Below are 27,905 nucleotides of genomic sequence, written 5' to 3'. Positions count from 1 at the left end.
GCAAGACAACTCAAAACATTCAATAATTAATGCAGAATTAACATTAATTACTCACAAAACTTTGGGTTTGTCTTTATCACTCTCATACAGACTAGGCTTAAAGTAGGTTCCAGTGATTTTTATGCCAGATCCCCATTCTCCACTAAAATAACCTTCAATGTAATCTCCATTTGGCATAGTCAGTGTTCCCTAGGTAAAGTTAGAGAAAATGTGGAATTAGAAAAAGTATTTTCAATTTTAAAAAGAGAAAAAACAGCACCAAATGGTTAACATTTTTCTTTTTAACTTATTCTTTACCAACCCCCAATTCTTTTTTTTAATTGTGTGTATATGCATGTGCAGAAAGAGTATGTGAAAATAAACCCTGTAAAAAAAAAAAAACACAGAAAAAAATTGGTAAAATATTTTGAGCTGAATGAAAAGAAACCACAATTTACACAAATGCATGGGGCGCTGCCAAAACACTGCCCAGAGACAAATTTATAGCATGTGAAAATATGCTCTAATGACATATAACATCATTAATCTTAAGGGAAATGCAAATTAAAATTACAAGATAACACTTCATATCCACTAGAATAGCAAAAAAGGAAGAAAAAGCAGAAACTAAAAAATATTAGCAAAGACATGGAGAAATTAGAACCCTCATACAATGATGGGGGGAATACAAAATGCTGTAGCCACTTGGGAAAACAATTTGGCAATTTCATAATATGTTAATCATCAATTTTCCATACAACTCAGCAATTACACTCATAGGCATCTACCCAAGAGAAATAAAAACATATGTATACACTAAAATTGGAAATAATAGAATGCCCATTAACTGGTGAAGGAAGAGATAAACAAAATGTGTTTTTGGAATACTATTCAGCAATAAAAAGGAATGAAGTACTGTGTGTGCCTGGTTTGCGGGTTGGATCTCCAACCCCAGTCGGGGTACGTGTGGGAGGCAACTGATTAATGTGCCTTTCTTACATCAATGTTTGATGGAAGACCTCAAAAACACTGTGCTAATAAGAACCCACACAGAAGAGACCACGAGCTGTATGATTCCATTTATATACAGGCAAACTTAGAGAGTAATCAAGTCCACCAGAGGTTCTCTGGGACTGGGTTAGAAATGAGGGCTGATTTCAGATGGGCAGGAGATGGTGATGATAATGCTCCAAAATTGGATTGCAGTGATGGTTGTACAACTCTTACTAAAAATCATTGAAACAAGTGAATTTTATGAAGTTAGCCTTTTTTTAAAATCAAGGAAAATGAGTAGCACTGTATTAGAGAGAGAAAGAAGAAAGTTAGTTTCCAACCTTTCCACTAAGAGTCCAGTCATCCGAAAATTCTCCCTCATAGATCGTATCATCTTCAGAAAGCAAAACCCCATTTCCCTAGGTGAAGAAACAAAACAAAAATCACAATACATAAAATGCAGATAACTTGGGAGTACACGCAGTCATATTCCCTAAAGTCTTACATACTTTTAAAGACAAGAAAAACTAAGAAGGTAGAACATTAATAAATAATTTTAAAAGTTAATGACATAGGAGTTTTAAAAAAATCAATAGTAACTATGTGTAAATGTTCCACTCACCATCATTTTATTAAGGTGAAAGTTGCCTTCATAGTATAATCCAAACTGGGTAACTACCACACCATTCCCTTGACAAACATCATCTTGCCACATTCCCATATACTTTTCCCCCCTTCATAGAAAGAGAAAAGAAATGAAAAATCAATGATGATAAAGATGAGGTGGGGAAAAAACAATCATCACATGAAAGATACCAAGCATCATCCTAGGTTGGTATGTGTTCAATTTTTCTAGTTCAAGTGGTTAATCCAATTGCCTCAAACATAAGACCATGCGACAGCAAAAGGCATCGTCCTCAGAGCAATGTTCTCCCAGGGATTAAATATTATAGTCTACCCGACATAGATCTGCTTCTACTCCATGTACATCCACAATAACTTTAAAATATATAACTATTCAAAATGTGATAGGCAAACTCAAAACCTAGGAAGTTTTTTATTACCCAAAAGTTTAGTAACCAAAAAAAGAGAAAAAAGAAATGAGGTTTATCATACAAGAGAAATCTTACTAATCTCCACTAAAAAGACAAAATAACTACAAAATACTGTTAAATAAGCATGGATTTTAGTAATAACAGCAAACTTTTTTTTGCTAATCCTCATCCAAGGCTATTTTTCCCACTGATTTTTTTAGAGCATGGAAGGAAAGGAGAGGGTGGGGGAGAAAGAGAGAGAAACATTGATGTGAGAGAGGCACATTAATCAGTTGCCTCTCACACAGGCCCTGACTGGGGTTGGGAATCAAACCCACAACCCAGGCTTATGCCCTTTACTGGGAATTGAACCTGCAACCTAATGGTCACAGGCCGACGCTCTAACCACTGAGCAACTGGCCAGGGCAACAGCAAATTTTTTAAAAATTTCACATTATGACAACAACATGAAGGAAAAAGAGTACATAATTAAGTCCAAAGACAAATCAGGCCAAGTCAAATATAGGGTCAAAAGAACTCCGCACCTCCCCAAGGTTTACATGAATTTAACTAAGCTTGATATCTGGGTTGTGGCATAAAAAAAGACGTTACACAGTTTTAGACATAAGAGCAAAGAAACTTTACTCACTGAAAATTTTGGCTACACAAACATTTACATTCACATGATTTTTGAAAAAGCAGTTGTATACCTCATTCCTGTATCTGACCTGAGAGGAAGACCTGAGCAAGAGGTATTTAAATACCATGCTAGGACTGCAAATGGAATTTCCACAGGTCCCCTTCTAACTTTTTACCCCTCTCATCTACTAATTTCAAGGTTTTTCTTTGCATAATAGTTAATGATTTGGTAGCCTCTTTGAGACACTAAAAACTTTTTAGGTGTGAAGCTTTAAGAAAAATGGTACCAATGTTAATTCTGAATGATCCCGACAATATAAAGAAGTAACCTATAGTTTGGTTCACAAATAAATGAATAAAATGATGTCTGACAAGTCTTCTTATTAAAATTTTTCTCAACACTGTCGAATTAAGACACTCAGCCTTCATAAAATCATCACTGTTTTTGGAGAAATACTTTGAGATTAGAAGCAGAATACTGTACCTTGTGATATCATCAAAGACACCATATCCTGATTTCTTATCCATTACCCACTGGCCAATGAACATGCTGGGAGAAGAGGAAGTCAATTTTCCACTTCGTAGGAGACCATGACCATGACGCATGTTATCTTGAAAACAACCTTCAAACACTTCACCAGAGGCATAGCTGTGGTTAAAAGGGATGGATAAACATCACATCACATTTAATTTTGATGCTTATTTTTGCGAAGTTAGGAAACTTAAAAGTATATTAATGTCTTACTGGTAATTATAATGATTTAGTTATATGATTATTTTTCACCAATCAAATCTCATTTCCAATAGGAAAATGAAATGAGTGATCTCTGAAAGAATGATAGATTCATCCATATTCAGTCATATAATAAACATAAATTTATAGGCAAGACATTTAGGAGAGCCTATGAGAAAGTTAGGGTTTATAGTTTGTACAGTTTTGTTACGAACTAAATAAAAACCTAGTATTTTCATCTTGTGATAGAACTTTTAAAAAAAGACTTCACACAGTTTCAGACATAAGAGCAAAGAAAATTTGCTCCTTGAAATTTTGGCTATACAAACATTTAAATTTATATGATTCTTTGAAAAAGCAACACCAGTCCTACAACCTTTCCAACGTTATTACCTATAGACTCCCTGACCACACATCTTTCCTTCTTTCCAATGGCCTACATAATGGTCTTCTTTGCTCAGTGCTTTGTTTGGGATTCTGTATTCTCCATACCTGCCAGGAGAATGAAAAAGAGAAGATACATGTATGACATAGTCACCTTTTGCATGTAGACACTTGTAAACATTTTAACGAGGAGAGATTTACCAATAGGAAGAAAGGGGTATACGGAGTCTTGGTTTACGCTGTATCTATTACCTAAGCTGCTGGGCAAATATCAAAGGAGTGAGATATCAACCCCACTATGCAGAGAGATTAAATGTTTTATCCCAGGTCCAAGGCAAAAGAGAAAACCTGTGTCCTAGGTCTATCACTGCCACTTAGTAGCCACATCATCCTGGGTAAGTCCTGGTACCCAGATCCCTCACTTGTATAATAAGGGGGGTAAATCAGGTTATCTAAACTCTCTTCTCATCCTAAAGTTCTAGCAAATAGGAAATTAAAAGACATCACAAAAATTTATATTATCGCACACACACAAAATCACCTACCCAATCTATATAATAATATTTAGTAAAATAATTACTTCTCTAATAAAAAATAATTCATTGCCATTAATTCATCATGTAAATATATTTAAGAATTAGAAAGCATGACAAGCTTATAAAAAAGTAATGCCATTGAGTACCAATAGGATAATATAGAACTTAGAAGATTTTCCCTTTAGCATCTCACAGAAATTAAGATGATTTAAAACTACAGAAAGAAAAATTTCTGTATTCCTTTGTATACAGGGGGCAGTACTATTCCAACAGTCTCACCATCAACATTGCCCAAGGTTCTCAGTCTTCATAATCGAGAAGTGGATAGAAAACACAGTCCCATTTTAACAGATGCAAGGCTGGCTGTGTAATCTGAGGCCACCCCGCCATCAAGGTCATTGATTCACTCTAGGTAAATCAAGGCTGCATCCTATTCCTAGCTTCGCGTTCACGCATCTGCATTATAGACCTTAATACATGGTATGTATTTCTGGTAAACAAAACAAAAATCTAGTGCTTGTTTTGAAAATGACTTTGATCACAAAATAACATAACTTGTGACTGAAGTTGAATTTACACTCATGTTTTACACAATTTTCTTACCCATCTTCCAAGCCATTCCTGAACATGCCAGAATACATCTTTCCATCTGGCCACTTCAAAACCCCTCTGAAATACATAATCAAAGAATAATACATATCAAGTAATGTCTCAGATAATCCTTATCTTCTCAGTAATTAGACTATCATCCTCACCCCAGGCATAAATCTTAAACATTTTCACCTTCCATGAGGCTTCCCTGAAAACCAGCGTCCATCATAGGTTGCATCCTTCAGGCGAGGATCCTTGTAGAAAGTGTATTTAGCACTGCGTGAAATGGGCGGCTCCTGCCTCTGAACGCTGCTGCCACCTCCATAAGGTGGATGATCAGATGCCCCTCTCAAAGCCTGATCCACAGCTTGGCTTATAGCCCGTAGCCACTTAGTCTAGGAGAAAAAAAAAAAAAAGTGTCAATAAGCTTAAGGCAATAACTCATCACGCACTGCGTTAAGTCCTGCTAGCTGTTCTTGGTGTGAATAATTTTTATGCCTTCTAATGCTTTTCTTACTGAGTAATGCTGACTGGCTCTTGGAATCCACTGCTATATGTTTAAAATTAAGTCACATTAAAAAAATCTATAGTCTTAGTTTAATGAAGATTTATCACATAATCATAGATCATGAGCCAAACAAGAACAATTTTTATCTCTTCTTTACTATCATAAGAGACAGGAATATTGAAGTCAAAGACGGAAAGAACATAGCATCCTGGACTCACCTTTTCCTGGGGTGTTGATGAAATGAGAGTGAACTGCTCCTCCGGTGTAGTTATCTTTAAGCCATTCCTAAAACATTCATAAGGATAAATACCAGTAGGTATGAGAACCTGTCATTACAATTCAATCCTCTCACATGAAAAGCAACTTGTTTATTTCAAGAGGAGCAGAAGTCAATTACGTGTAAATGCAGCCACGGGCTGGTTTTCCTCCCAGGGTGGGAGAAAGGACACCGTTACTTTGCTCTGTGTTGAATGACGGGGATGTGAGCAACAGAGAAGCCCTTCCACCACTTATGATCTGTCATGACTGTCACAACAGCCACTTTACTACCTCCCTGCTGGGAGGGGAAGCCTCATTATGCAGAATGGAGAGGCCTCCTAAGCCTTTTTTCACATCTAAGGAAGCAACCTGGGTAACAGAGAGAATTAGGGTAGAGGTGGGGGTAGGGGGCACACTTACACAGCACCTGCTTCTTCAGAAAGTGGCTCTGCCCATATGGTGGCCAAAGGGAAAACATGGTGTGTGGAGAACTGAAACAAAAACATGGAGACACATCTGAGAAAGCCCATGTTCTGTGCTGCATAGCCTGTTTCAAATGGGTAAGTCCATATGGTGTCACTATCTCAGCCAAATAGTCCCCATAATATAGCAAGGACCCTGTCACATGGCTGTAACTCACTTTCAAGATGTAAACTAAAAAAGCTCCCTGAAATCTGGCCCATACCAGAAATGTAAGCTAAGTATTCTCTGTCATTCAAGTTTCAGCGAAATCACAACAAGATTTTAACACAAACTGATGGTATAAATCCTATCTAATAAAAGAGTAATATGCAAATTAACCATCACTCTGCTACATCCACCAGCCACGCCCATCAGCCAATCAGGAGCAAGTATTCAAATTAACCCAACTAAGATTGCTGCAGCCACGGAGCAAGCAGGAGGCTTGGGTTTCCCCGGCAATGGAGGAAGCCAAGCTTCCCGCACACCCTAGCAGGCTCAGGCCTCCACTCAAGGCTATAAAGTTTCAATTATAGAAGATAAATAAATCCCAACAAAAATGGCGGCAGCCACAGAGCTGGAGAGAGCAGGAGGCTTGAGTTTCCTCCAGCGACGGAGGAAGCCAAGCTCCTGCAGCCCTGGCCTGCCTTGGTCTCCGCTTAAGGCTACAAAGTTTCAATTATAGAAGATAAATAAATCCCAGATACCAGGGCCTCCGCTTGGGTGGCTGGGGGGCGTGGCTGGCCTGCAAACCACCACAGGCCCCTCGCCCAGGCCCCCCCACACCTCAAGGGAACCCCCACCCTGATCCGGGATACCCTTCAGGGCAAACCAGCCAGCCCCCACCCATGCACCAGGCCTCTATCCTATCTAATAAAAGAGTAATATGCAAATTGACCATCACTCCAACACACAAGATGGCTGCCCCTATGTGGTCAAAGATCCTGACCACATGTGGACACAAGATGACCGGCACAAGATGGCCAGCAGGGGAGGGCAGTTAGGGGCAATCAGGCTGGCAGGGGAGCAGTTAGGCATCAATCAGGCTGGCAGGGGAGTGGTTAGGGGGTAATCAGGCTGGCAGGCAGAAGTGGTTAGGGGCAATCAGGAAGGCAGGCAGGCGAGCAGTTGGGAGCCAGCAGTCCTGGATACTGGGATCGGGCCTAAACGGGCAGTTGGACATCCCTCAAGGGGTCCCATATTGGAGAGGGTGCAGGCTGGGCTGAGGGACACATACCCCTGTGCACAAATTTCATGCACTGGGCCTCTAGTCCTATATAATAAAATGCTAATATGCAAATAGATCGAACAGCAGAACCGAACAATCAGTCGCTATGATGTGCGCTGACCACCAGGGGGCATGTGTGGAAGATGGTGGGTGTTGGCCCTGGCAGGATGGTGGAGCATGTGAGCGGGGGCACCAGACCAAGGCAGGGCACCGGTCACTGTCATTATCGGGGCGAGCCTCTGGTGGTTACTGAAAATTTTTTGCTTCTGTGCACCGCGGTCCCACCTGGCACTCACACCTGCTGCTAGTGCCGACCCTGCTCGCACCCACTGCCAGCGCCGGCCCCACTCATACCCACAGCCGGCGCCAAAGCTGCCACTTGTACCCACTGCCCGTACCCAGTGCCGGTCCCGATCACTCGGCGCCATCAGCGGGTGTGAGCGGCGGCTGCCAGCCCTGATCTCCCTGGTGGGCTTCTTCACCTCCCCCTGCTCCTGAGGGGCAATTGGGTCAGCAGCTGCTACTCACACTCACCAACGGCACCAGCCCCACTTGCACCTACTGTTGACGCTGGCCCCAATCAGCACGTGGGAGTGGCGATGGCGGGATTGGGGCTGCTCCCAGACAGGGTGCTGGGGGCCGCAGCAGGAGGGGCAGGGTGGGGTCGTGGAGGATGGGCTGAGACCTGCCCCTGTGCCTAACGCAGCCTCGCGGCTCACAGTTCCTTTCAAGGTGCAAGAATTCGTGCACTGGGCTCCTAGTTAATTAAATAAGTAGAGTACTCCACTTTCCTTCCAGTGTTTTTTAAGGTGAGGCATCTGGCCTACCTGGGCGTGGACCAGGGCATCATTAAAGAGAATGAACCAGTTCACAGAGAACCTTCCAGCATGCTGGAGAGATAAGGCTCGGTTACTGCTCTCACACAGCAGTCGGCGCTCTGGCTTCCTTAAGGAATCCTGGAATTAAAAATAAATACAAAATCAAATCACCAAAATTATTTTAATATGCAAAGGGAAAATAAAAAATATACAAAAATACATTTAGGGAAACCTGTTGGTCCTAGTTTAGCTTGGTGTTAAACCTAAATTTAAATGCAATCCAAATATCCCATAAAATTAGCAGCCAAAGGAGATTGAAACAAAGAAAAGAAAGTGAGACACATGTTCAGAGAGGATTCCTAGGAATGAGGAAAGGAGATGTTTAGAACATCCATGGCTGTGGTCCTTAGACCACACTTGGCAAGGGGTTCATTAAAGCATTCTCACCACAATGAGCGAGGAATGGAGAAAATGGTGGCAGTTGTTATGGATATGCCTGCGGTTTGCTGAGGTAATGGCAGTTGGCATGGCCTACTTACCGTCATTTTCCCAGGGAAGGTCTTCCAGAAGCCCAGTGTGTATTCTGCTTCCTTCCTTTTCCTGCCGAGATGGAGAGCAAGACACTCATAACAAGAACTGGAATCCTGCAGTTTCTGGTATTCTGGAGATGTCTAGAGGCCAATATATCAAAGGGGGAAAATAATATAAAACAATTGTCCAGAATCTGTAGCTTCCGTGTGGTTCAGATACTTAGTATTAAATTTAGGGAGGAAATCCTGCTGGTATACTAAATGGAGCTGACCAAAAAGCAGAATGGTTCCAGAAAATTCTGTAACATACAGGTACATAAGAAACAGAGAAATAACTCCAGGGGGAAAGAAACAAACCCTGGTAATTATTAGTGAGTAGAGCAGCAGAAAACTCAGGATAGCCCTAACCGGTTTGGCTCAGTGGATAGAGCGTTGGCCTGGGGACTCAAGGGTCCCAGGTTCGATTCTGGTCAAGGGCATGTACCTTGGTTGCGGGCACATCCCCAGTAGGGGGGTGTGCAGGAGGCAGCTGATTGATGTTTCTCTCTCATCGATGTTTCTAACTCTCTCTCTCTCTCCCTTCCTCTCTATAAAAAAATCAATAAAATATATTTTAAAAAAAGAAAACTCAGGATAGATTGGGAATTTCAAATGTTTTGTTCTCACGTTCCCTCCATTTTGCTTATGTGGGTTATATATGTTGATATTTACCATATTAGAAGATACAGTTGAGAAATAAAACTATTTTTTAATTTACTTCAAATACAATACATTTTATTTTTATAATATATTTTTATTTATTCCAGAGAGGAAGGGAGAGGGAGAGAGAGATAGGAACATCAGATTGATCAGCTGCCTCCTGCACACCTGTGCCATGAGTGGGAATTGAACCTGTGACCTCCTGGTTCATAGGTCGATGCTCAACAATTGAGCCATGCTGGTTGGGCAATACAATAACATTTTAAATAAAAAATAACAAATTTTCCAAAACAAAAAAAAATTTTTTTTAGTGAGAAAAGTGGCATTGTTCTACATTTTTTCAAATCTCTTTATCATCTGGCTTAAAAGATGATAGCTGCTATTGCATTTAATCTTTTATGGTTGAAATATATGAAGAAAATCTTGCTTTATAAAAATATATTGTTGGGAAAGGAAGGAGTATTTTAATAGTCATTTTAAATAATTGTGGCTATTCTCCTCTGAAACAGGTAGAAGAAACAAAAAAGGTATCTGATTGTGGAGTCTGTATTTTTTTACATAGAATTTGGACCCTTGAGACTGGAAATAGAACAATATCATTCTTTAAACAATTCCAAGTTTTCTAGGAGGGAAGGTTTTTAATTAATTGAGGATATATTGAGGTAATATCTGTATCTCATTGGGTTGTTTGTGTAGCTCAAATCTTCATTGCTAAAACTAAGCCAGTTTGGGTTAAACTAAAGAAATCACCTACAGGACCCCAATAGAATCAAATGTAGAAAGCCTATATCAGTTCTTGGGTCACTCTGGAGACTGAAATCTGTCCAGCTAAGGAGACAGAGTTTAACAAGATTCTAAACTATAAGGAACCCTGAAGTCATCATGGTTTCTCTAGAGCCCTTCACACAGGAAATGAAATGAAACTGCACATTTCAGTACAACTTCAAAGGCGAATGTCTTAGGACCAGCTTTATCATACACCCACACCTTAAGAGCAGTGCTAATTTTCTAGGATTCCACCTAACTAATTTCATACAGAAAGTAGCCCAGCTAACATATGATGAAATCCTGTAACACTGTGATTTCTCATAGCATATGCCATGGTGACCTAAATACCTGGTATGAATCTACCATGAGTCCAGGCCAGGTGGCAACTCCACTGCCTTACAGGTGTGTGTTGTTTATACAGAGAGCCAGTGTTTGAAAGCTCTGTGTAACTTGTACTCAGTGTGCACTCAGTAAACTTTAACATCTATTGAATGACTAGCACTCATACTTGGCTCTCAACTTTACACACAGTTTCATAACATGAGTATAATTCATCTCAATAACATCCTGAGAGGAAACTGAATCCACCGCAAAGAAAACTAGATTTACCTACAGCTATACATTTTTCTTTCATTTCCCTGAAGAAAAATAAAGTTAATTAAACATATGTAAATATTAAATTAGTGGAATTCCAGGTTGTAGAGTGGCATAATTCAAACAAACAAACAAGCAAACAAACTATGACCCTTGGCTTCCCAAGTGTCCATAGAGAATATATATGGGGCTTACCACTTCAAAACAAGTAGCAAGCTTTAGCAAAACTTCTGCATAATTATGAAGTCGTCTAGTTGGCAAGAAAAACAAAGTATTCAGTATTTCTATCAACTGCGTGTTTTCATCAGTCACTTCTGATAAATCTTGCAACAGCTCCTGGTTTTTATTTAGGAAATCACTGGAGGTGGAACAAAAAGAGATTAAGTTAATCATTTTGGTAATGACAACATGCATGATTCTGAATAAAAATATTTCACTAGATCCTACCTTTCTCAGAATGCACATCTCTAGGTGCTATGGAATAGTAGACGATAAATACAATAAAATAAGCCAGGTATAATTAAAAGAGTTTCCCTGCCTACAAGATGGGATTTTTTAATATATGAAAAGTAGCAAATGGTAGCAATAGTAACTCCATAATAGAAATGATTAATCTCAGTCTTGTGCCTCATGTTCTAGGAAATAACTCGTGCAACCCACAATTTCAGGGAATACTTGAAGACCAGCTAACATCATTATCTATTAATTTCTAAGCCAAAAGTCATAGCAAAAGGTGGCAAGACTAAATGCTCTAATCAGTTGTGATAAACAGAAATACTGGAAGAAAAACAAAACTCTTTACTCCACCAAAATTGGCATGAAATGTTAAAATACTTCTAATTTCTTCCTTTTTATTCATTAAGCGTTGGTCACCTAATAAGAGTTTACTACAGGAGAGTAATAGAGCTGTAGGTACCAGTACTATAATGAACAGGAAATAATAAAGCAATTTATATGTTAATATTTCAATGCTGAGATCTTCAAAAGCATTTCAAACTTCAGCTAACATTTACTTTTCATACTCAATTTTATATATAAATTCATTATTAACATTTTACTGTAAACTTTAATGCCCACTGAGACTATGCTCACTAGACCAAATGCTTTTATAAAAAAGCAAGAATTCATGTGACAGAATAATAATTATCTGCCACTTAATGAGCAATTATGTGCCAGGCCTGAGTGCTTTACGAGCATTATGCTACAATTCTAAGCTACAAGGCCTCAAATAAGACAATGCCACACAAGACTATTAGGCAAGAATGAATCATTTTATAATCCCTCAGGGAACTATGAAATAAAGAAATGTTAAGTCAGAAACTATGAAATGTTATTGTGGAAAGATGGAAAAAATGTGTAATAACTTCCAGGAACCCCAAAGTTCAATGGCACAAACTGGATTCTTTTATAATGCAATTAAGAGAGAGTGCCCTGGGAACTGGCCCAGCGTTTTATTTGTACTTGGCTTGTGTGACTGTTTCTGCTGCTGAGATGTCTTGAGGACACTAGCTTAAGCCTTTACAAGTGTTCTGCTTTGACCTGCTCCCGAGAGAAGGACATATCACATGGCAAACACATACTCTCTCTGACCATGTTTCTCCTGAAAGCCGAGCACTAGACAGAAATGTTCCAACTTTGTGAACCCCATTAATTTTCAGGATTTATTTCCTTGCCTATAGACTTTCTCAAGAGGGGCCCTGGTATGCTCTCAGGAGATCTGAACCAGAAACTGCCTAGCTTCTCTTCTCTTGGGCGTTGTTGATCTAATAGTGACAATACTGCTATTCCCTTACATGGCTAGGTTTGTACTTGTTACTCAAAAAATAAATATATGAAAGATAGAAACTACCCATATGTCCATCAACAGATGAATGCATAAACAAAATGTGTTGTATATATATAATGGAATATTATTCAACCATACAATGGAATAAAATTTTGGTATATACAACATGGATGAACTCTGAAAAGATTATGCTTCGGGAAATAAGCCATACACAGAAGGACAAATACTGTATTATTTCTTATAGAATAGGCAATTTGTAGACAGGAAATAGAATGTAAGTTACCAGGGGCTGTGGGGAGGAGAAAAGGTAACTTATTGTTTAATGGGTACAGAGTTTTTGTTGGGGATAATTTAAAATACGTCTTGTTTATAGGTAATGGTGTTGATTTATAAAACATGTGCCAGAGAAGGGTACAATTAGGAAGGGTAAAATGATAAGTATTATGTTATGTATATTTTACAATAATAACAATTATTATTATATACCCTATATAATGATGAACCCACCAGACTAGCCTGAGGTAAGCAGCTAAGTGATAAACCAGCTAAGTGATGAGAGCCTGAGCCTTATCATCCAAGATCCACACTACCACGTAGGCTCGCTAGTTATGCTCTAGACTCTAGAGGTTCTCAAACTGCTCCCTTTTAAAATGAATACTTGAAAATAATTTCAAATATTGACTTGATATGAATAACAACTGGAAGGTATCTGCTTACATGGCAGGCTTAGCGAGCAGCTGGAATCCTCCCATAACCAGGAAATGTGTAATAGATGTACAATACCTTCAGCAAAAAAGAAAACATATGTACATTAGTGTTCAAGTGCATATTAGTTCTTCAGAGTTTTCGAACAAGCATCCAGCATCTCTCCAATGAGTTTCAGCATTTTTATGATGTCAACATTCATGAAGTATAAAGGACTGAAGAGAAGGGCAGGTTATGTGATAATCACAAAATCAGGGGGAGGGAAAAAAGCCACCTTAGTAAAGATGCTAACATAATAAGAAATTTTAAAAAACACCCACCTAAAGCTATGCAGAAGATGCTAGAATGTATCTGGTAGATTTTATTTAGTAACTTAACAAATCTGAGAAAGTATGATTGAACATGGTTGAACATGGTTCCATGCACCAAGAGGTCACTAATTTGATTCCTAGTCAGGGCACATGCCCTGGTTGCAGACTCGATCCCTGGTAGGGGGCGTGCAGGAGGCAGCCAGTGGATGGTCTCTCTCTCTCTCTCTTTTTTCTCCCTTTCTTTAAAAAATAAAAAAATTTAAAAAATCAGCCCTAGCCGGTTTGGCTCAATGGATAGAGCGTCAGCCTGCAGACTGAAGGGTCCTGGGTTCGATTCTGGTCAAGGGCATATACCTCGGTTGCAAGCTCCAGGGTGAGTGCAGGAGGCAACCAATCGATGTTTCTCTCACATGGATATTTCTCTGTCTTTCCCTCTCTCTTCCACTCTCTCTAAAAGTCAATGGAAAATACCCTTGGGTGAGGATTAAAAAAAAAAGATGTTGAAAAACAAACAGATAAATAATAAAATAAATTTTAAAAAATCAATAAGAGCATATTAAAAAATGGTTACAATGGTAAAGTTTATGTTACATATATTTTATACCACAATTAAAAATAATTTTTAAAATTCATAAATAGCCCAGCCAGTATGAATCGGTTGAGCATCATCCCATGTAACAGGAGGTCATGGTTTGATTCCCAGTCAAGGCATGTGCCCAGATTGAGTGCTTGACCCCCCTGTAGGGGGGCGTGCAGGAGGTAGCCGACTGATGTTTCTATCTCTCTCCCTATTCCTTCCTCTCTCTGATATCAATAAAAACATATTTAAAAGTAAATTAAAAATTTACTTGCTTCATCTGTATGAATAAATTATGTTAAAAAATAGCCCACGGTATCAAAATAAAAAGCATTTCAAGCATAAATTCTGAAGTATCAAAGAAGAAAAAGAACTGAAATAGATTGCACTGAATATGTCAAAAAAGAAAAATTATACTACTAAAAACTGAAACCTTCACACAAACAAAATTTAGCTCAAAAAAGTAAATTGGTTTCAAATTATGTTATTTTCATGTCTGAAAGATGATGAGTTAAAAGACTCCAACCAGAGTCTTTTCCACTCAGACAATAGCTTCAAGTATATTAAACTTTGCTGAGAATTAAAATCACATACATCCATTTGCACATTTATGCTAAGTCCAAAAGGAAATACACTAAGATTATGAACAATGCTTATTTCTGGATGGGAGGATTATGGACAACCTAAACTATCTTTCTGACTACCTTTCCTTGTACAGCTGTCAGTAACGAACATTGTTTGTAGTGTGAACAACCCAAACAGAACACCAACAGCACGTGACTCCCGCGCTGTGCCCTTCCCTGGCCCTGCACTGTGCTGCCGTGGTCTCGGAGCTGCGTACAGAGCCCGGCACTTAGGGGCTACTCAGTCAAAGGAGAAAACCTACACTTCAGATGAACAATAAACGTTAATAGACATTAAAATAACACTTAAATTATGTCTCACATCACAATGTCAAACTATAAATTAAGAAAAAGTGAGAAGTATTTAAATTTTCAAATACACTTGGGATAGTTTACTTGAAAAACATGAAAAGAGCCTTAAATAACTATCCTTGGTTTTACTTAAAGAGCATCTTTATTTTAAAGAGAGCCTGGTCTTTAAACCCTCCGTTTACACCACAGGGGAAGCAGCCCTGGGAACGGCTCCACATTTGCAATCAGAAATCGGTCTTGAAATAATTTGTTTAGTTACTTATTTCCTCAAAGTTTAGTATAATTTACTTAAGTAAACAAGTCTGTTCTCTAAAGGGAATGTTTACATATTCATATTTGTTACAGTACACTTTATGCTAGGATATAGAAGAAAATATGAGAATTATTTTTAAAGCTTTTTTCCCCCTTAGAAAAACAGTAAAATTTTAGCAATGCAGAACTATAGTTGTCTTAAGATTAAAATACTGCTTTGCAACTTCTATTACCTTATATCACTCTCCCTAATCTAGTCTCCTCTGATTAAGGAGCTGTTCTTAGCAGAAAAACCCTGCAGAGGTTGAACATGACACGGGACTGGATACTTGCTCTGTGTAACTATCCAAGAAGAGACTGGCATGCTTCAGAATGACCAGGCTCCTGGCTTCCTTGACCCCTTGAAGGAAGCTGCTCAGTGAGGCTCCATGCTGCCCAATTAGGTAACACAGCTTACTGAATCGGCTTGCCACTTCTTGCAACAGCTGGACAGTACTTGCGGTGCCCAAATTTTCTGTAACAAAATGATGATGATGACAACATAACGTAAAGATTCATTTCCTGAATACTTCCTTACAATTAGGATTATGAATTTCCCTTTTCTTAAAGTATTCTCAACTGTGGAACCCCAATAATCACAGAGTTAAAGAAAGCAACTTCAGAGGCCACAGAATCCAGTCACTGAGGAACTTGCTAAAGAAACCGTCACAGAGGCCCCACAGATTCTGACTCGGGAGGCCAGGGTTAAGATCCCAGGATGGATATGTTAAAAAGAAACGTTTTTGCAGGTAATTCTGCAGGCTCACCAAATGTGAGAGCCATTGAGCTAACCCAACTGTCCTCTCATTTTGAAGATAAGTAATCTGAAGCCAAGAGAAGAGAATTACCTAGTTTCACACAACTGGTGAGGGACAGCCAGGAATTCAACTCACTTCTATAGCTTGGTTATCATTTTCAACTTTTTGTACTGACTTCTACTCAACTTATTCTTTGGACAAGCCCCCCACTTCCGTACAGAGAGGGCAATCCAAACCCTAGACTGCCCAGGTTGCTCTGAACTGTACAGAGGGCATCAGGAGCCTATGTGCTCTTTCCCAATCTGGAGGTCCTAGTTTCTAGGACTTCTCCCCGACCGTGAGGCTGACGAGCAGACCAGGTGAGACCAACCCAGAAACTGGCCTCACCTGGCAGCCTTTTCTTTCCTGTCAGAGCAATCCTGGAAGCCTACAGCTTGGACTGCTTCCTCCCCTTGCCAAAGTCCTAGGGTATTGGGTCCACCCACTGGAGGGGAATTTATAGAGCAGGGAAGTCTACTACATTCAAAAAGCAAAATACCTTTTTCCCCCCTTTAATGCAGAGTCTCTAACATACAAAGGAAACACTAAGTTAGTTGTTTGAAAAGTAGATGTTTTCCCACTGAAAACAATGAGCAATGATCCATACAAGCCAATGTCGCTTCACTGTGGAAAAGCTGATGCACTAATGAGGTAGAATTTAGTACTAGAATATTGGCCTGAATTCTGAGTCCTCCGAGGGGCTCACGGAGTACAGGAGATAGAAAGAGAAAGAAAACTTCCTCTCCATTTTCTGAGTGCAGGGTCAAATCTAGAAAAATTTTGAAAAAAGGCCCAGCGTGGCTCAGTGGTTGAACATTGACCTATGAACCAGGAGGTCACCGTTCGATTCCCAGTCAGGGCACGTGCCCAGGTTGCGGGCTCAATCCCCAGTATGGGGCCTGCAGAAGGTAACCTTTCAATAATTCTTTCTCATCATTGATGTTTCTCTCTCTCTCCCCTCCTCTCTGAAATCAATAAAAAATATATTTTTAAAAAAAGAATCAGATTTCATCAATCCATGCTAATGTGGGATAAGACCCTAGCATTCTTACAGTTATCAACAATTTCAAATGAATCTCTACTTGACATAATTCTAGGAACTATAACAAAGACAGTGTATAATATATCTTAGGGCTGGTGGGGCTAGAGTGTTGTTTGGAAGTCTAGATCCTAGGATCAACTGTCCCAAAGCTATTTCTGCTTCTCTGCCATGAATATTCCAAAAGCTCAGCGGAAGGAGCTCCGGAAGTGGTAGGATAGGAGAGCGGCAGCTGGGCCTCTGAAAACGTGGGAATGGTTTGCAAGGTGTTGACTGACTGTGTACAAAAAGAAGAGAACGGAAAGCAAGCAGTAAACCATAATGCAAATATAGGAAGAACAGGTAAAACAAGAGTTAAGTGTTCTACTTACCTAAACTGAGAAGAGGCCTGAGAATCTGAGATTTGATGTCACTTAGTTTTGAATAAAACCTTCTTTCCGTAGCAGCCAACTCATGGAGACTGGCAATATACCCCATAATGTTCTTGTCCACCAAGGCTAGATAGCTGTCTTTTCCAGCTGCCACTCTGCTTATATATCCAAGCTAAAACACGGGACAAGAAAAGATTAAAGATAAGATATAATTTACTAGCAGCGATTTGGACACTGCAGCTGGCTTATATCAGCTGGGGAGAAGCCAACTGGCAAATATTCAGGAATTTTAAAAGTTGATAATGAAACCACTGGTAGCTTGAAATTGGCAATAATAAAATTATAAACAAAACTGGCAAAGATTACAGATCAGGGCTTTTGGTTTTGTGTTGATGTTAATTTTAGAGATGATTTACCAGTACACCATAGTTATATATGCATATCTGTACCTATAACTAACTATATACACTATACTTTTATTTGTTGCCAAAAAACCTTTTATTTCATATTATATGTGTTCAGTACTGCAGACACACACTCTGAATATACAAAGATCCAAATGATGTAGATAGGACTCCTTTTTGCATAAAATAGGATAAATGAGAGCAAAGAGGATTCTGTGTTATAGACCAAAATAAAAAAGGTCTAGGAGTTACCTTGCCTTTTAAAAGTACTTTACAACATAAAGGGATTTTATTTAAAAATGTACTTTTTTCACTTATTCATGACACCACTGAATAAAAACATTCAATACCTTTATTCACATATGCCTATTAAACTAGGTAACCAAGCTGCAGGCCCAATCCTATCTAATAAAGAGGGAGTATGCTAATTGACCGTCACACCCTCACAAAGATGGTAACACCCACAGCCAATAAGGAGGGAATATGCTAATTGACTGCCATGCCCTCAAATATGGCAGCGCCCAGTCTCCTCAGACCGGCCGGGGTGGCAGGCGCACGGCATGACCATGCTTGCCTCCAGACGGGTCTGGCTGCTCCTCGCGCCTGCCTCCGGAGTCCCCCAGTCCCCACAGCCCCCCAGGGCCGGCCCGAGGTGCAGGCAAGCCTCGGATGGCGGCTGCCCAGTTGCCCAGGGCCGGCCCGAAGGATGATCAAACAACTGGACAAGCAGGCTGCGTGGGGCGATCAGGCTGGCAGGGGGTTAGTGAGGGACGACCAAATGACTGAACAAGCAGGATGTGTGGGGCGACCAGGCCGGCGGGGCGGGGGGCAGTTGGGGGCAACCAGGCCGGTGAGGGGGGTGTTGTTGGGGGCAACCAGGCTAGCAGGGGGCAGTTGGGGGCGATTAGGCTGGGGTGGGGGCAGTCAGGGGCAACCAGGCCGGCAGAAGGGGGTAGTTGGTGGGGGGGGGGCAGTTGGGAGCGACCAGGCCGGCAGGGAGGGGGCAGCTGGGGGCGACCTGGCCGGCAGCGGGGGGCAGTTAGGGGTGATCAGGCCGGCAGGGGTTGGGGCAGTGAGGGACGACCAGGCAGGCAGGCAGGCAGGCAGGCAGGTGAGCGATTAGGAGCCAGGGGTCCAGGATTGTGAGAGGGATGTCCAACTAGACTGGCAGTCGGACATCCCCCAAGGGGTCCCAGATTGGAGAGGGTGCAGGCTGGACCCATCCCCCCCTCCTCCCCCATGCATGAATTTCATGACCGGGCCTCTAGTAGACTATTAAAATTCCATTGTAACTAAAGAAACATATTAGAGCCTCATCCCTTTCATCAGGATATTTCATACTTTATCTGGACTGTGGCATCCTGGATGGGGAATGTGGAACCAGGGCCGACAACTACAAACAGTCAATTAGTGTGTGTGGAGTAATAGGCTATATATAGGTTAAGAGCCAAATCTCAGCCAGTGTTGTCTTCAGCATGAAAGATCTTGTCCGGGTACATTCACAGCTCACATATTTAGCCAGAAAAACACCAAGGATAAAAAACAGTCCATAGGATATATTATTCAATAAGAATAAGAAATCCAGAACGAACTAGCTTTGAGGGTTAATTTCCTTGAAGGCACATAACTTAGAGGATGTGAGTTACCTTAGTGAGGGGAGAGGGAGAAACACATCAGAAACAGGCCAACGATTTAAGTTTATGAAAAAGAATTAGAAAGTAGGAAAGCAAAGAAATTCAGATCAACAAATGAAAAAGGGATAAACAGTAGTACATAAAGTGAAAGCTAAGAGAAACAGGGAAGTGATGGGAAACAGGACACTGTGGTGGCCTGTCAGGCCCCTGGGATTTTTACTGCCCACTTACAGTTAAAAATTCATCTCTATTTCTATTCTAATTCACCTCTGAGAGATCCACAAATGCAGTCAAGAAACTTCACTGCAAAATGTACTTTTTAATATTCCTACATGAAGGTGTTAATTCAACAAAGTATTTACTATGAGAATACAGCAGTACATAAGAAATCCTAAAATCCCCACTCTTATGAATCTCACAGATAAGGAGGACAGACAATAGACAAATAAGTAAGTTACATAATGTGTTAGACAGTGATATGCACTGTGGACGTAAGTCAGGGAAGGGAGAGAAGCAGTGAAGGAGAGGATGGGAAGGGCTTGCACAGCAGTGTAACACAGTAGTCAAAGATACTTAGTCACAGGCATATGCACAAATGACAAAAACACAGTATTTCTCGTGTGTTACAGAATGTGGGCCTTGGGACCCAAGTCCTGTTCACCTTACTACAGGAGAGAAGTACTGGAGCCTTAGTACCACTGGGATTCTCTGGAAGGTTGTCACCTTCTGTATGGTCCTGCCGGCCACTGTAATATAACCCAGGCTGGAAGTCTTCTGTATCCACTAAAAACAGGGAATAATCCTGGCCTGCAGCTACACTCCAGACTCCATTGTCACTCTTTACCTGCAACGACAGCAAAATATTGTCGGTCCAAGATGAAGGAATGAGATAGAACTTCAGCTCCATAGGAACTGAAATATTAGCTTACTTAAACAAGTGTGGTGCAAAGGGCAAATTTTCCCAGCAATGTACCCAACCAAATGCAGAACAAACAGGGGAAAGAAGAAATCCTTTGTTAGTTTTAAATTTAGAACTGGATTGTTTTTTATAACTTAGAATTCGGGAATAAGTTGCTATAGAAGTTTATCAAGTTCACAAAAGTACCTTTGCAAGACGAGGAACAGTTGTTGGAAAATCGGAATGCCCAAGTTGGCCAAAGGTATTGCTACCCCATGAGTAAACCTATTAGAAAACCACAGGAAAGTAGGTAAGAGTTGTGAATCTAACTTTGCATGTCAATTCTGAGTCTTTAAAATAACATATATACTATATTGTATATATACCAATAGTTACACATAAATTACTTATACTAGTCTTTCCACAAATTACTTACACTAGTCTTTCTACTCTTTAAAATAACAGATATTAAGAAAATTCATTTTAAAAAGACCAGAGATAATGGGCAGACAGCATAGTTTTACAATATTTTATGTGGCTAATTCTTATCCTACCTTTCTATTCATTTTCAGAATTTATGTGGCTCACCGCCTATGCTTAGTCTCCTAGAATACTTTTGGGATCATTGGCCTTCCATGAAATTAAGATCAGCTTGTTATAGTTTGCCTCCTACCTGGGATTTCGCAGTAAGTGCAAGGGAATGGTAGCCACCTGCCTCCAGGTGAATTATTTCTTTACCATCCAGGCATTTTACACACAATGGTTGAAGCCTTAAAGAAAAACATATACACACAAACTCAAAGAAGTATTCTCAGCATGAATTATGACTTTTCTCAAATTATAGAGTAAGTGCTTTCAGGTAATAATAAACATTTCAAAAGAAAACATTGCAATTAAAATGATGCACATATGTTCAATCTACTCCTAAATATAATTTTTGATGGTTTCAACTTAATCTTTATCTATCAATCACTAATTAACCACCATAATTCAGAACTTGTTAAGAATCATCAAACTATTAAATGATTCATACAGTAGAGACATACTTAGGACACAATGAAATGCAACCATAGAGGGGAGTTAAGTCTTTTTTTTTTTTAATGTTATAGTTGTCTATATTCTGCTAAGTATAGACATTAACTGTTTTAGATAATCATTCCAGTTACACACCTTCACAAATGTCTAACTTGTTAATATCATAAGAGTTGCTCTTAAAACAAGTTTTTCCTTGAGGTACGTAGATAGACATGGCTTAATATTGCAGCTATAGTTATTCTGGCAGTTGAGAAACATCTTTCAGGTTAAAAAGAATGTTGGGTGTTTTTTTAATGTAAGTTAAAAATTTGAACCATGCAAGGGTTCCTATGAAATACAACTTTATCCCAAATGTGCATTTCTGTGTTCCAAGATGTATGTACAGGGTGGGGCAAAAGTAGGTTTACAGTTGTGAGTATGCGAGACAGAGTTTATGCTTGTATTAGTATTTATTAATTACTGTATTATTTTCCATAGAATAACTGTTAACCTGCTTTGCCCCACCCTATACATCAAAGATGGGATGAAGACGTATGCCATGGATACTTAAGTCCTTTATTGTTAGGAACAAATTCAAGACTAAGACCACAGTTGTTTTTTAAATCAGAGTTAATGGTTTCGAGGCAGAGGAGACCAAATTGCCTTTATGGGGAAATAAAGATTTAGAAGCCTCCGCAGGAGTCCATTCCTAACAGCAAGCCCTGGCAGCACTCACCTGGGCAGGACGTCGCCATGCCCCAGCTGCCCTTCCTTCCCTTTGCCCCAGGTCCACACCTCTGTTCTCAGGGAAGGCAGGAGCGCATCTGCTTCTCCGCTGTATGTCGGGGTCAGAACCACTGTCCGTGTTTTCACCCGTGCAGCCTTTCTTAGCAGCCTGGGGGACACTGAACACAAACCAGAGATGGGGTGAGGGAGTAGATGGGGGGATGGGGAAGGGGGGAGATATCATTTTGATAAACTGCTGATTTTCAAAGAAATACACTAGCATGGTTTTGTGAAGCATATTCACTAGGCTCTGCAAAAATGGGGATTTAATAGTCAAATGAGTTTGGCAAATGCTGCCTACTACATTCTATCCTCCTACTGCCGCCCTGTCACGCATACATTAGCATGAAAAGGGGCTGACAAGTCTTGTGATTAAAAGCCCTACTTAAATCAGTCTAACCCTGGCTCCCTTCCAAACATTTGCCCATAGAACCCTTTTCTGTATAACAAAAATCAATATTCCACATCTGTGATTTAAAGAGAGCTCAAATATAAAATGCTAAAGGACATTTAAGAATAAGAAAAATTTGGCACAAAATTCTCCTTCAGTCCTAATACGACTGATTCATGGGCTTTCTTTATACGCACACTAGAATTAGCCAGGACTGAGGGTTTTACTTGCACAGATGAAAATTCAGTGGCAGTGAGCATTAGGAGGCAAGATAACAGCAGTGCTCAATGGCCCAAGAAAGCGTAATGAACAAGTAGAGCAAGTGCAGGGAACAGCGGAAGGGCAGAAGAGGCAAATGTATTCTAGGAATCCTAACTTTAGAGCTTTGCACAAAATGGTACAAAGCAGGGGGTGGTGAACGATAGCCAGCGGGTCAAATACAGCCCACCGCTTGTTTTTGTAAAATCTTACTGGAATACAGCTTTGACCATTCACTTATCTGGCTGCTTTCAAGCAACAACAGCAAAGTTAAGTAGTTGTAACAGAGACTATACAGCCAACAAATCATAAAGTATTTCTCTTTAGCTCTTACAGAAAACGTTTGCCAACTCCTGGTCAAATTCAATAATTCTCAAACTTTAGAGCGCATACGGGTGGGTCACCCAGGATCTTGTTAGAATGAATATCTCATGCATCAGGTTTGGAGTGGAGCCTGAGACCCTGGGTTTGTAGCAGATTCCCAGATGCTGCTGAGATTGCTGGGCTGCAGGACACACTTTGAGAAGCAGAAGTCTAGATGACTGAGATGCCTAAACTGATCAAGAAATGCAGAAGGGCCAACTGTGTCATATTCTTAACATTCTAAGAATTTATTGCTAATGGTTTTGGAAAATGAAGTTTTCTCTTTTTGAAGCTTAAAATTATCTCTACTTTCAGGTCAAGTACAGTAACTCTGCATGTACCGAATGGTCACATCTGCAACTCCATCTTTCGGTAGTACAGGCCTCAACTTGGAAATAAGGCCATCGCTGCATTCCAGAACAACAGAATGAGAGTCATAAAAAAGCTCACAAGCAGAAGTAAACATCATGAAAAAGTTACCTTCTAAAGTTATTTCTAGAGCAGACAGATATGTAACTTTCTTTTAAAACCACCTATGGTGACCAAAATTAAGTAAATGTTGACATTTAAATATGCCAGCCTTAACAATTGGGAAAGCCAATTGATTATAATATAGCCTGTGATGTCAGGAGCATCTTGGACTCAGCAAAAGTCAATTCACGACACCTGGCAATGTCCTTACCTTGTGACAACAATCCGGGGAGGGAGAGCCTGCGGCTGCCTCCCTCTGATTCTTCTTCTCTGATATCCACGAGACTTGAACTCTTCTTTCCTTGCATGGATTCCTGTTTAACCTGCTCTTCTCTGCTGTCCTTCAGACCTTCTGGGCCTATGGAACTGCTGCCTGCCTGAGCTCCAGGCTCACATGGGGCTGTACTATAAAAGTTCATAACTTTCTTAAGAGACAAGGCCCCAGCTTCATAGGTAGCAGCCACTCTCACACCAACAGCAGATGCACACGAGACCACGAGGCTGTTTAGGGCTGAGGTGCTTGTGGTTGGTGGGCTGTGAAGATTAGGAACTGCTTCTTCTACAAGAGGCTAAAATATATACATATAAAGAAGTATATAAAAATGTAAGTCCTTATACAATAGCCATCAATAAAAAAAGTTTAACATCTATCACTATTTGCAAATATAAGAGTGTAAAACAAAGGTCTCTTTATCTCCAAATTAAAGATATGCCCTCTTGAACATGGATTTAACAGTATTATATGGAAATCAGTACACAAAATATACAGTTCCTCATCAAAAGTACTTCCTTTTGAGTGTTGAATTTTTCTATGGTATTTACAAATAAGCCATAACTGCATTCATAAAATTAAACACAGTAAAAGGGGAAAGGAGAAAAAAAGTATGAACATCATCTTTAATATGAAGTATACTGTGACCGCCCTGGATAGAAGGTTGAAAAGATGAAAGCTTTATTTAGCGATCAGTTTTAGGAAAATTTACACAGAATGCTACTAAGAAATATCAGAAAAACAATTAATTGTTTTTAACAAAGCTTTTCTTAAAATGTTTTATAAATGGAAATTTAGATACAACATATATAGAGAGGAAATGTTACAGTTCTGGCCCATCAGCCCCTAACTTATACTCTAAGTTCAAGTCCTTCTACTGTCTCATTAATGAGTTATTTTCCATGGCCCAGAGGCTAGGTAAACTGGAGAATTACCTTTGCTCTCGCTACCATAGAGAATTAACGTGGGAGGTTAATAATTAAACATTTGGAACTAATGTTCTTCATGTTATTCACTGCTGTATTAGAAAGTCAAACTCAAGTTCTCTAATACCTTAGTGAAAAATCAGTTGAAATGTATTGTGAGCTGTCAAGCACCATTACTTACTAAACAGGAAAGTCATTAAATGCACCTACTAACCACACACAGAAAGCTTTTTTTTTGACATATCAAAATAGGTCACAATAAACAATTTGCTTCCTATGCTACCTTAAAGTCAGAATGTATATATACATTCCTTAATTTATCCTGAACTAAAAATCAAACCAAAAATTTTTTTAACATTGGCTTTTGAGTTTCTTAAAGGAAGTAACTTCTGTTGACTAGAACAGTGCCGGACAAGTAGTAGGTACTCAATGCATTTGTCGAATTAAATGCTAGTCAGAGGCATTGAAACCAAGGGTCTTTATTACTTTGGTTAAATTTAGTTTTAAATCCTAGCTCTAGACATCATATTTCTCTCTCTCTCGAGACCTCACCTTTCCCTGGATAATCAGCAGCCCCTGAGGCAGCGGACCGTAACCCACACTGGCAGGCTAGAGAGAACATCTTGAACTAAGTTATGCTTCGGCTCCTGAGCCCTAATGTAGAATGGCCCCCTGGCTGCCTTCCCACGGGACCAGACAGAGAGCTCTCAGACCTGGACTCAAGATCTAAAGAAGTGATTTACTGCCCTTACCACACTTTGGACCCATCAGTTCCCAGCAGGACCTCGAACCCCCTCACCCACAGTGTCCTGTCCTTTTGCCCTATATAATCTGTGACCTACATGTCATCGGGGAGTTTGGACTTTTGAGTGTTAGCTTCCTGTTCTCCTGGATGGTAGCCTTCATCATAAAACAGCCAATACTCTCCACTGCCATTCTCCATGTTGTGTTTGGCTCTGCTAGAGCCGGGTGGTCTAACTCTTTCAGTTCTGTAATAGAATCTTTGTGAATATAACAGAATCTTTGTTGAATTATTCAGGGGCCTGCCAAAATGCAGTACCTTAGCCAAGGGGGCGTGGAGAGAGAAGTACTAAGAAAAAAAAAAGGGGGGGGGGGAGGGGATTTTGCTACTTATAAGGCAAGCCCAGCATGACATTTTTCAACATCATAAAAGGCCAGAATTTGAACATAAAGAGTAATTTTGAGTTAATCCAGGTATTTCCTTATCTAGGCTTACATTATGAAACCGATTTATAGTCAAATTCAAAAACTAAAAAAAGTGCTACCAAGCCTTAGGCATTTCCAAGTTTCTAAAGAAAAACTCAAGATGGTTGGACTCCAGTAGCAGCTTTCAATTATAAAATTTAGCAGGTACCTGGGATGGCACTGGCTTTTCATGGTTCTCCGAGTTCTCTCTCTTTGAGGGATCCGACAGTTTCTGCACGTGTTCATTCCCTGCCGGAGCATCAGGGTCTGATGGTATGTTTCTAGAAGAAGATGTTTCTGTTGTTCCTATGATGTCCAGTTGTGGGGGAATGGGATCGCCACTGGTGGTATGAACATTTCCAACATTCAGTTTGTTAGCTACAGCCAGATCATGCTGTACACACGTGTTCTCAAATACTTCTCCCTGGCTGTCCCGGGTTTCCGTGGAGGGGCTGATGGCAGTGTTAGCCTGGTTTTCTGCCTGGGATTCCGCCAAGGTCACACCAAGTGGACAACAATGACTGTCTGATATAATCACGTGGTCCTCTTTGTCAGTCATAGTCATTAAGAGCTGGCTGCACTGGTTGCATCGTTCTGGGACTGGCTTCTGAGAAGGGGGGCACTGCACGAGTGCTAAGCTGTGGAACGCGCCACAGGCGACCTGGAGCACTACCCGCCCAGCAAGATGTTCCACCTTTTGTGGCTTTGTCACTGGGAAGGTAGTGGTCATGAGACCCAACTGACAACCGGTACCCCATGCCCAAATCTCTCTGCTTATCGACAATGCCAGCGTGTGCTCCTCGCCACATGCCAACTGCAAAATCCTGACTGCTAACGAAGGACTGGTCTCGGAGTCAGCAATGCTGACGGCACTGGGCTCCGGAACCCACTGCTGGTTGGCGACGGCGCACTGGCCAGCAGAGTTCTCTCCCCACATATACACGACACCGCTTTCTGTCACCGCTCCACTGTGGAAACTCCCCGCTGCCACAGTAACGACACATTGCCCAACCAGGGCATGTTCTAGAATGGGGCTGCTCGGACAGGTCTCCGCTGGTGCACTTCTCCAGGGAAGGGTGCCGAAGCTGTACACCGCCCCATCTGAAAGTTAAAAAGGGGAGGAGGTAGTGAATTAACTAGACATCAGCAAAGTTTTAATCCCCTCTACATTTAACAAAATAGGATTTTTTTCCTAAAGTACAGTGTAGAGATTTGGTTCAAGCATATAATATTCCAAATGTATTCATCTTTAAATGAATGACAACTTCTAATATTCTGAAATATAGTGAGAATTTCTATAAATTGCAGGGTATTTCTTCAAATGAAGGGTATTGCACTTCCCTTCAGCCTCATCCTACAAACTCTAGCATTGATCCACTACCAACAGCTACCATCGCAGACTATTACAAAAGCAGAGTCCCACTGTTCAAAGACAAAATGATTGTGACAAAATAAAGTAAGCAGAACATAAAGTTTGCTAAGCAGAAGACACACTTGTTAATATCTACAACATTCACTACTACTGAATAAGTCAGAACAGCAGAAAATTTAGGAGGCATAAAAACATTAGATTCATTTTGGCCAAAATTAAGAAATTAACTTTATACCTCCAGGTTGTACAGAAAGCACCAGTTAACAAGATGTAGCTGTCTTTAGGTTGCGTGCCATATGATGTGTAAATTTAAATGTTATCCTATATAATAAAAGCATAATATGCAAA

General features: G+C 40.3%; 1 protein-coding gene across 3 annotated transcripts in view; it reads right to left on the bottom strand.

Moving 5' to 3' along the window:
• The window catches only part of ALS2 (alsin Rho guanine nucleotide exchange factor ALS2), a 54,134-nt gene that overhangs the window by 11,984 nt on the left and 14,245 nt on the right, over positions 1 to 27,905 (bottom strand). Inside the window, exons 4-24 of one of the 3 annotated variants that reach the window (XM_054722886.1) lie at positions 26,355 to 27,286; positions 23,994 to 24,351; positions 22,250 to 22,418; positions 21,173 to 21,269; positions 20,707 to 20,784; positions 20,263 to 20,445; positions 17,564 to 17,735; positions 15,651 to 15,831; positions 13,255 to 13,320; positions 10,947 to 11,109; positions 8,700 to 8,831; positions 8,170 to 8,298; positions 6,076 to 6,146; positions 5,616 to 5,682; positions 5,082 to 5,284; positions 4,902 to 4,967; positions 3,772 to 3,870; positions 3,130 to 3,294; positions 1,595 to 1,706; positions 1,314 to 1,391; positions 56 to 189 (exon numbers count right to left, since the gene is read on the bottom strand). In XM_054722886.1, the coding sequence (XP_054578861.1) occupies positions 56 to 189; positions 1,314 to 1,391; positions 1,595 to 1,706; positions 3,130 to 3,294; positions 3,772 to 3,870; positions 4,902 to 4,967; positions 5,082 to 5,284; positions 5,616 to 5,682; positions 6,076 to 6,146; positions 8,170 to 8,298; positions 8,700 to 8,831; positions 10,947 to 11,109; positions 13,255 to 13,320; positions 15,651 to 15,831; positions 17,564 to 17,735; positions 20,263 to 20,445; positions 20,707 to 20,784; positions 21,173 to 21,269; positions 22,250 to 22,418; positions 23,994 to 24,351; positions 26,355 to 27,286 (3,655 nt within the window). Of the gene's footprint in view, positions 1 to 55; positions 190 to 1,313; positions 1,392 to 1,594; positions 1,707 to 3,129; positions 3,295 to 3,771; positions 3,871 to 4,901; positions 4,968 to 5,081; positions 5,285 to 5,615; positions 5,683 to 6,075; positions 6,147 to 8,169; positions 8,299 to 8,699; positions 8,832 to 10,946; positions 11,110 to 13,254; positions 13,321 to 15,650; positions 15,832 to 17,563; positions 17,736 to 20,262; positions 20,446 to 20,706; positions 20,785 to 21,172; positions 21,270 to 22,249; positions 22,419 to 23,993; positions 24,352 to 26,354; positions 27,287 to 27,905 lie in introns of those variants that run through there. The other 2 variants (XM_054722884.1, XM_054722885.1) reach the window with 2 other exon arrangements.

The sequence above is a fragment of the Eptesicus fuscus genome, chromosome 11 (genome assembly GCF_027574615.1).
Source record: "Eptesicus fuscus isolate TK198812 chromosome 11, DD_ASM_mEF_20220401, whole genome shotgun sequence".
Lineage (NCBI taxonomy): Eukaryota > Metazoa > Chordata > Mammalia > Chiroptera > Vespertilionidae > Eptesicus > Eptesicus fuscus.
This window is presented reverse-complemented; position numbering and strand designations above follow the sequence as displayed.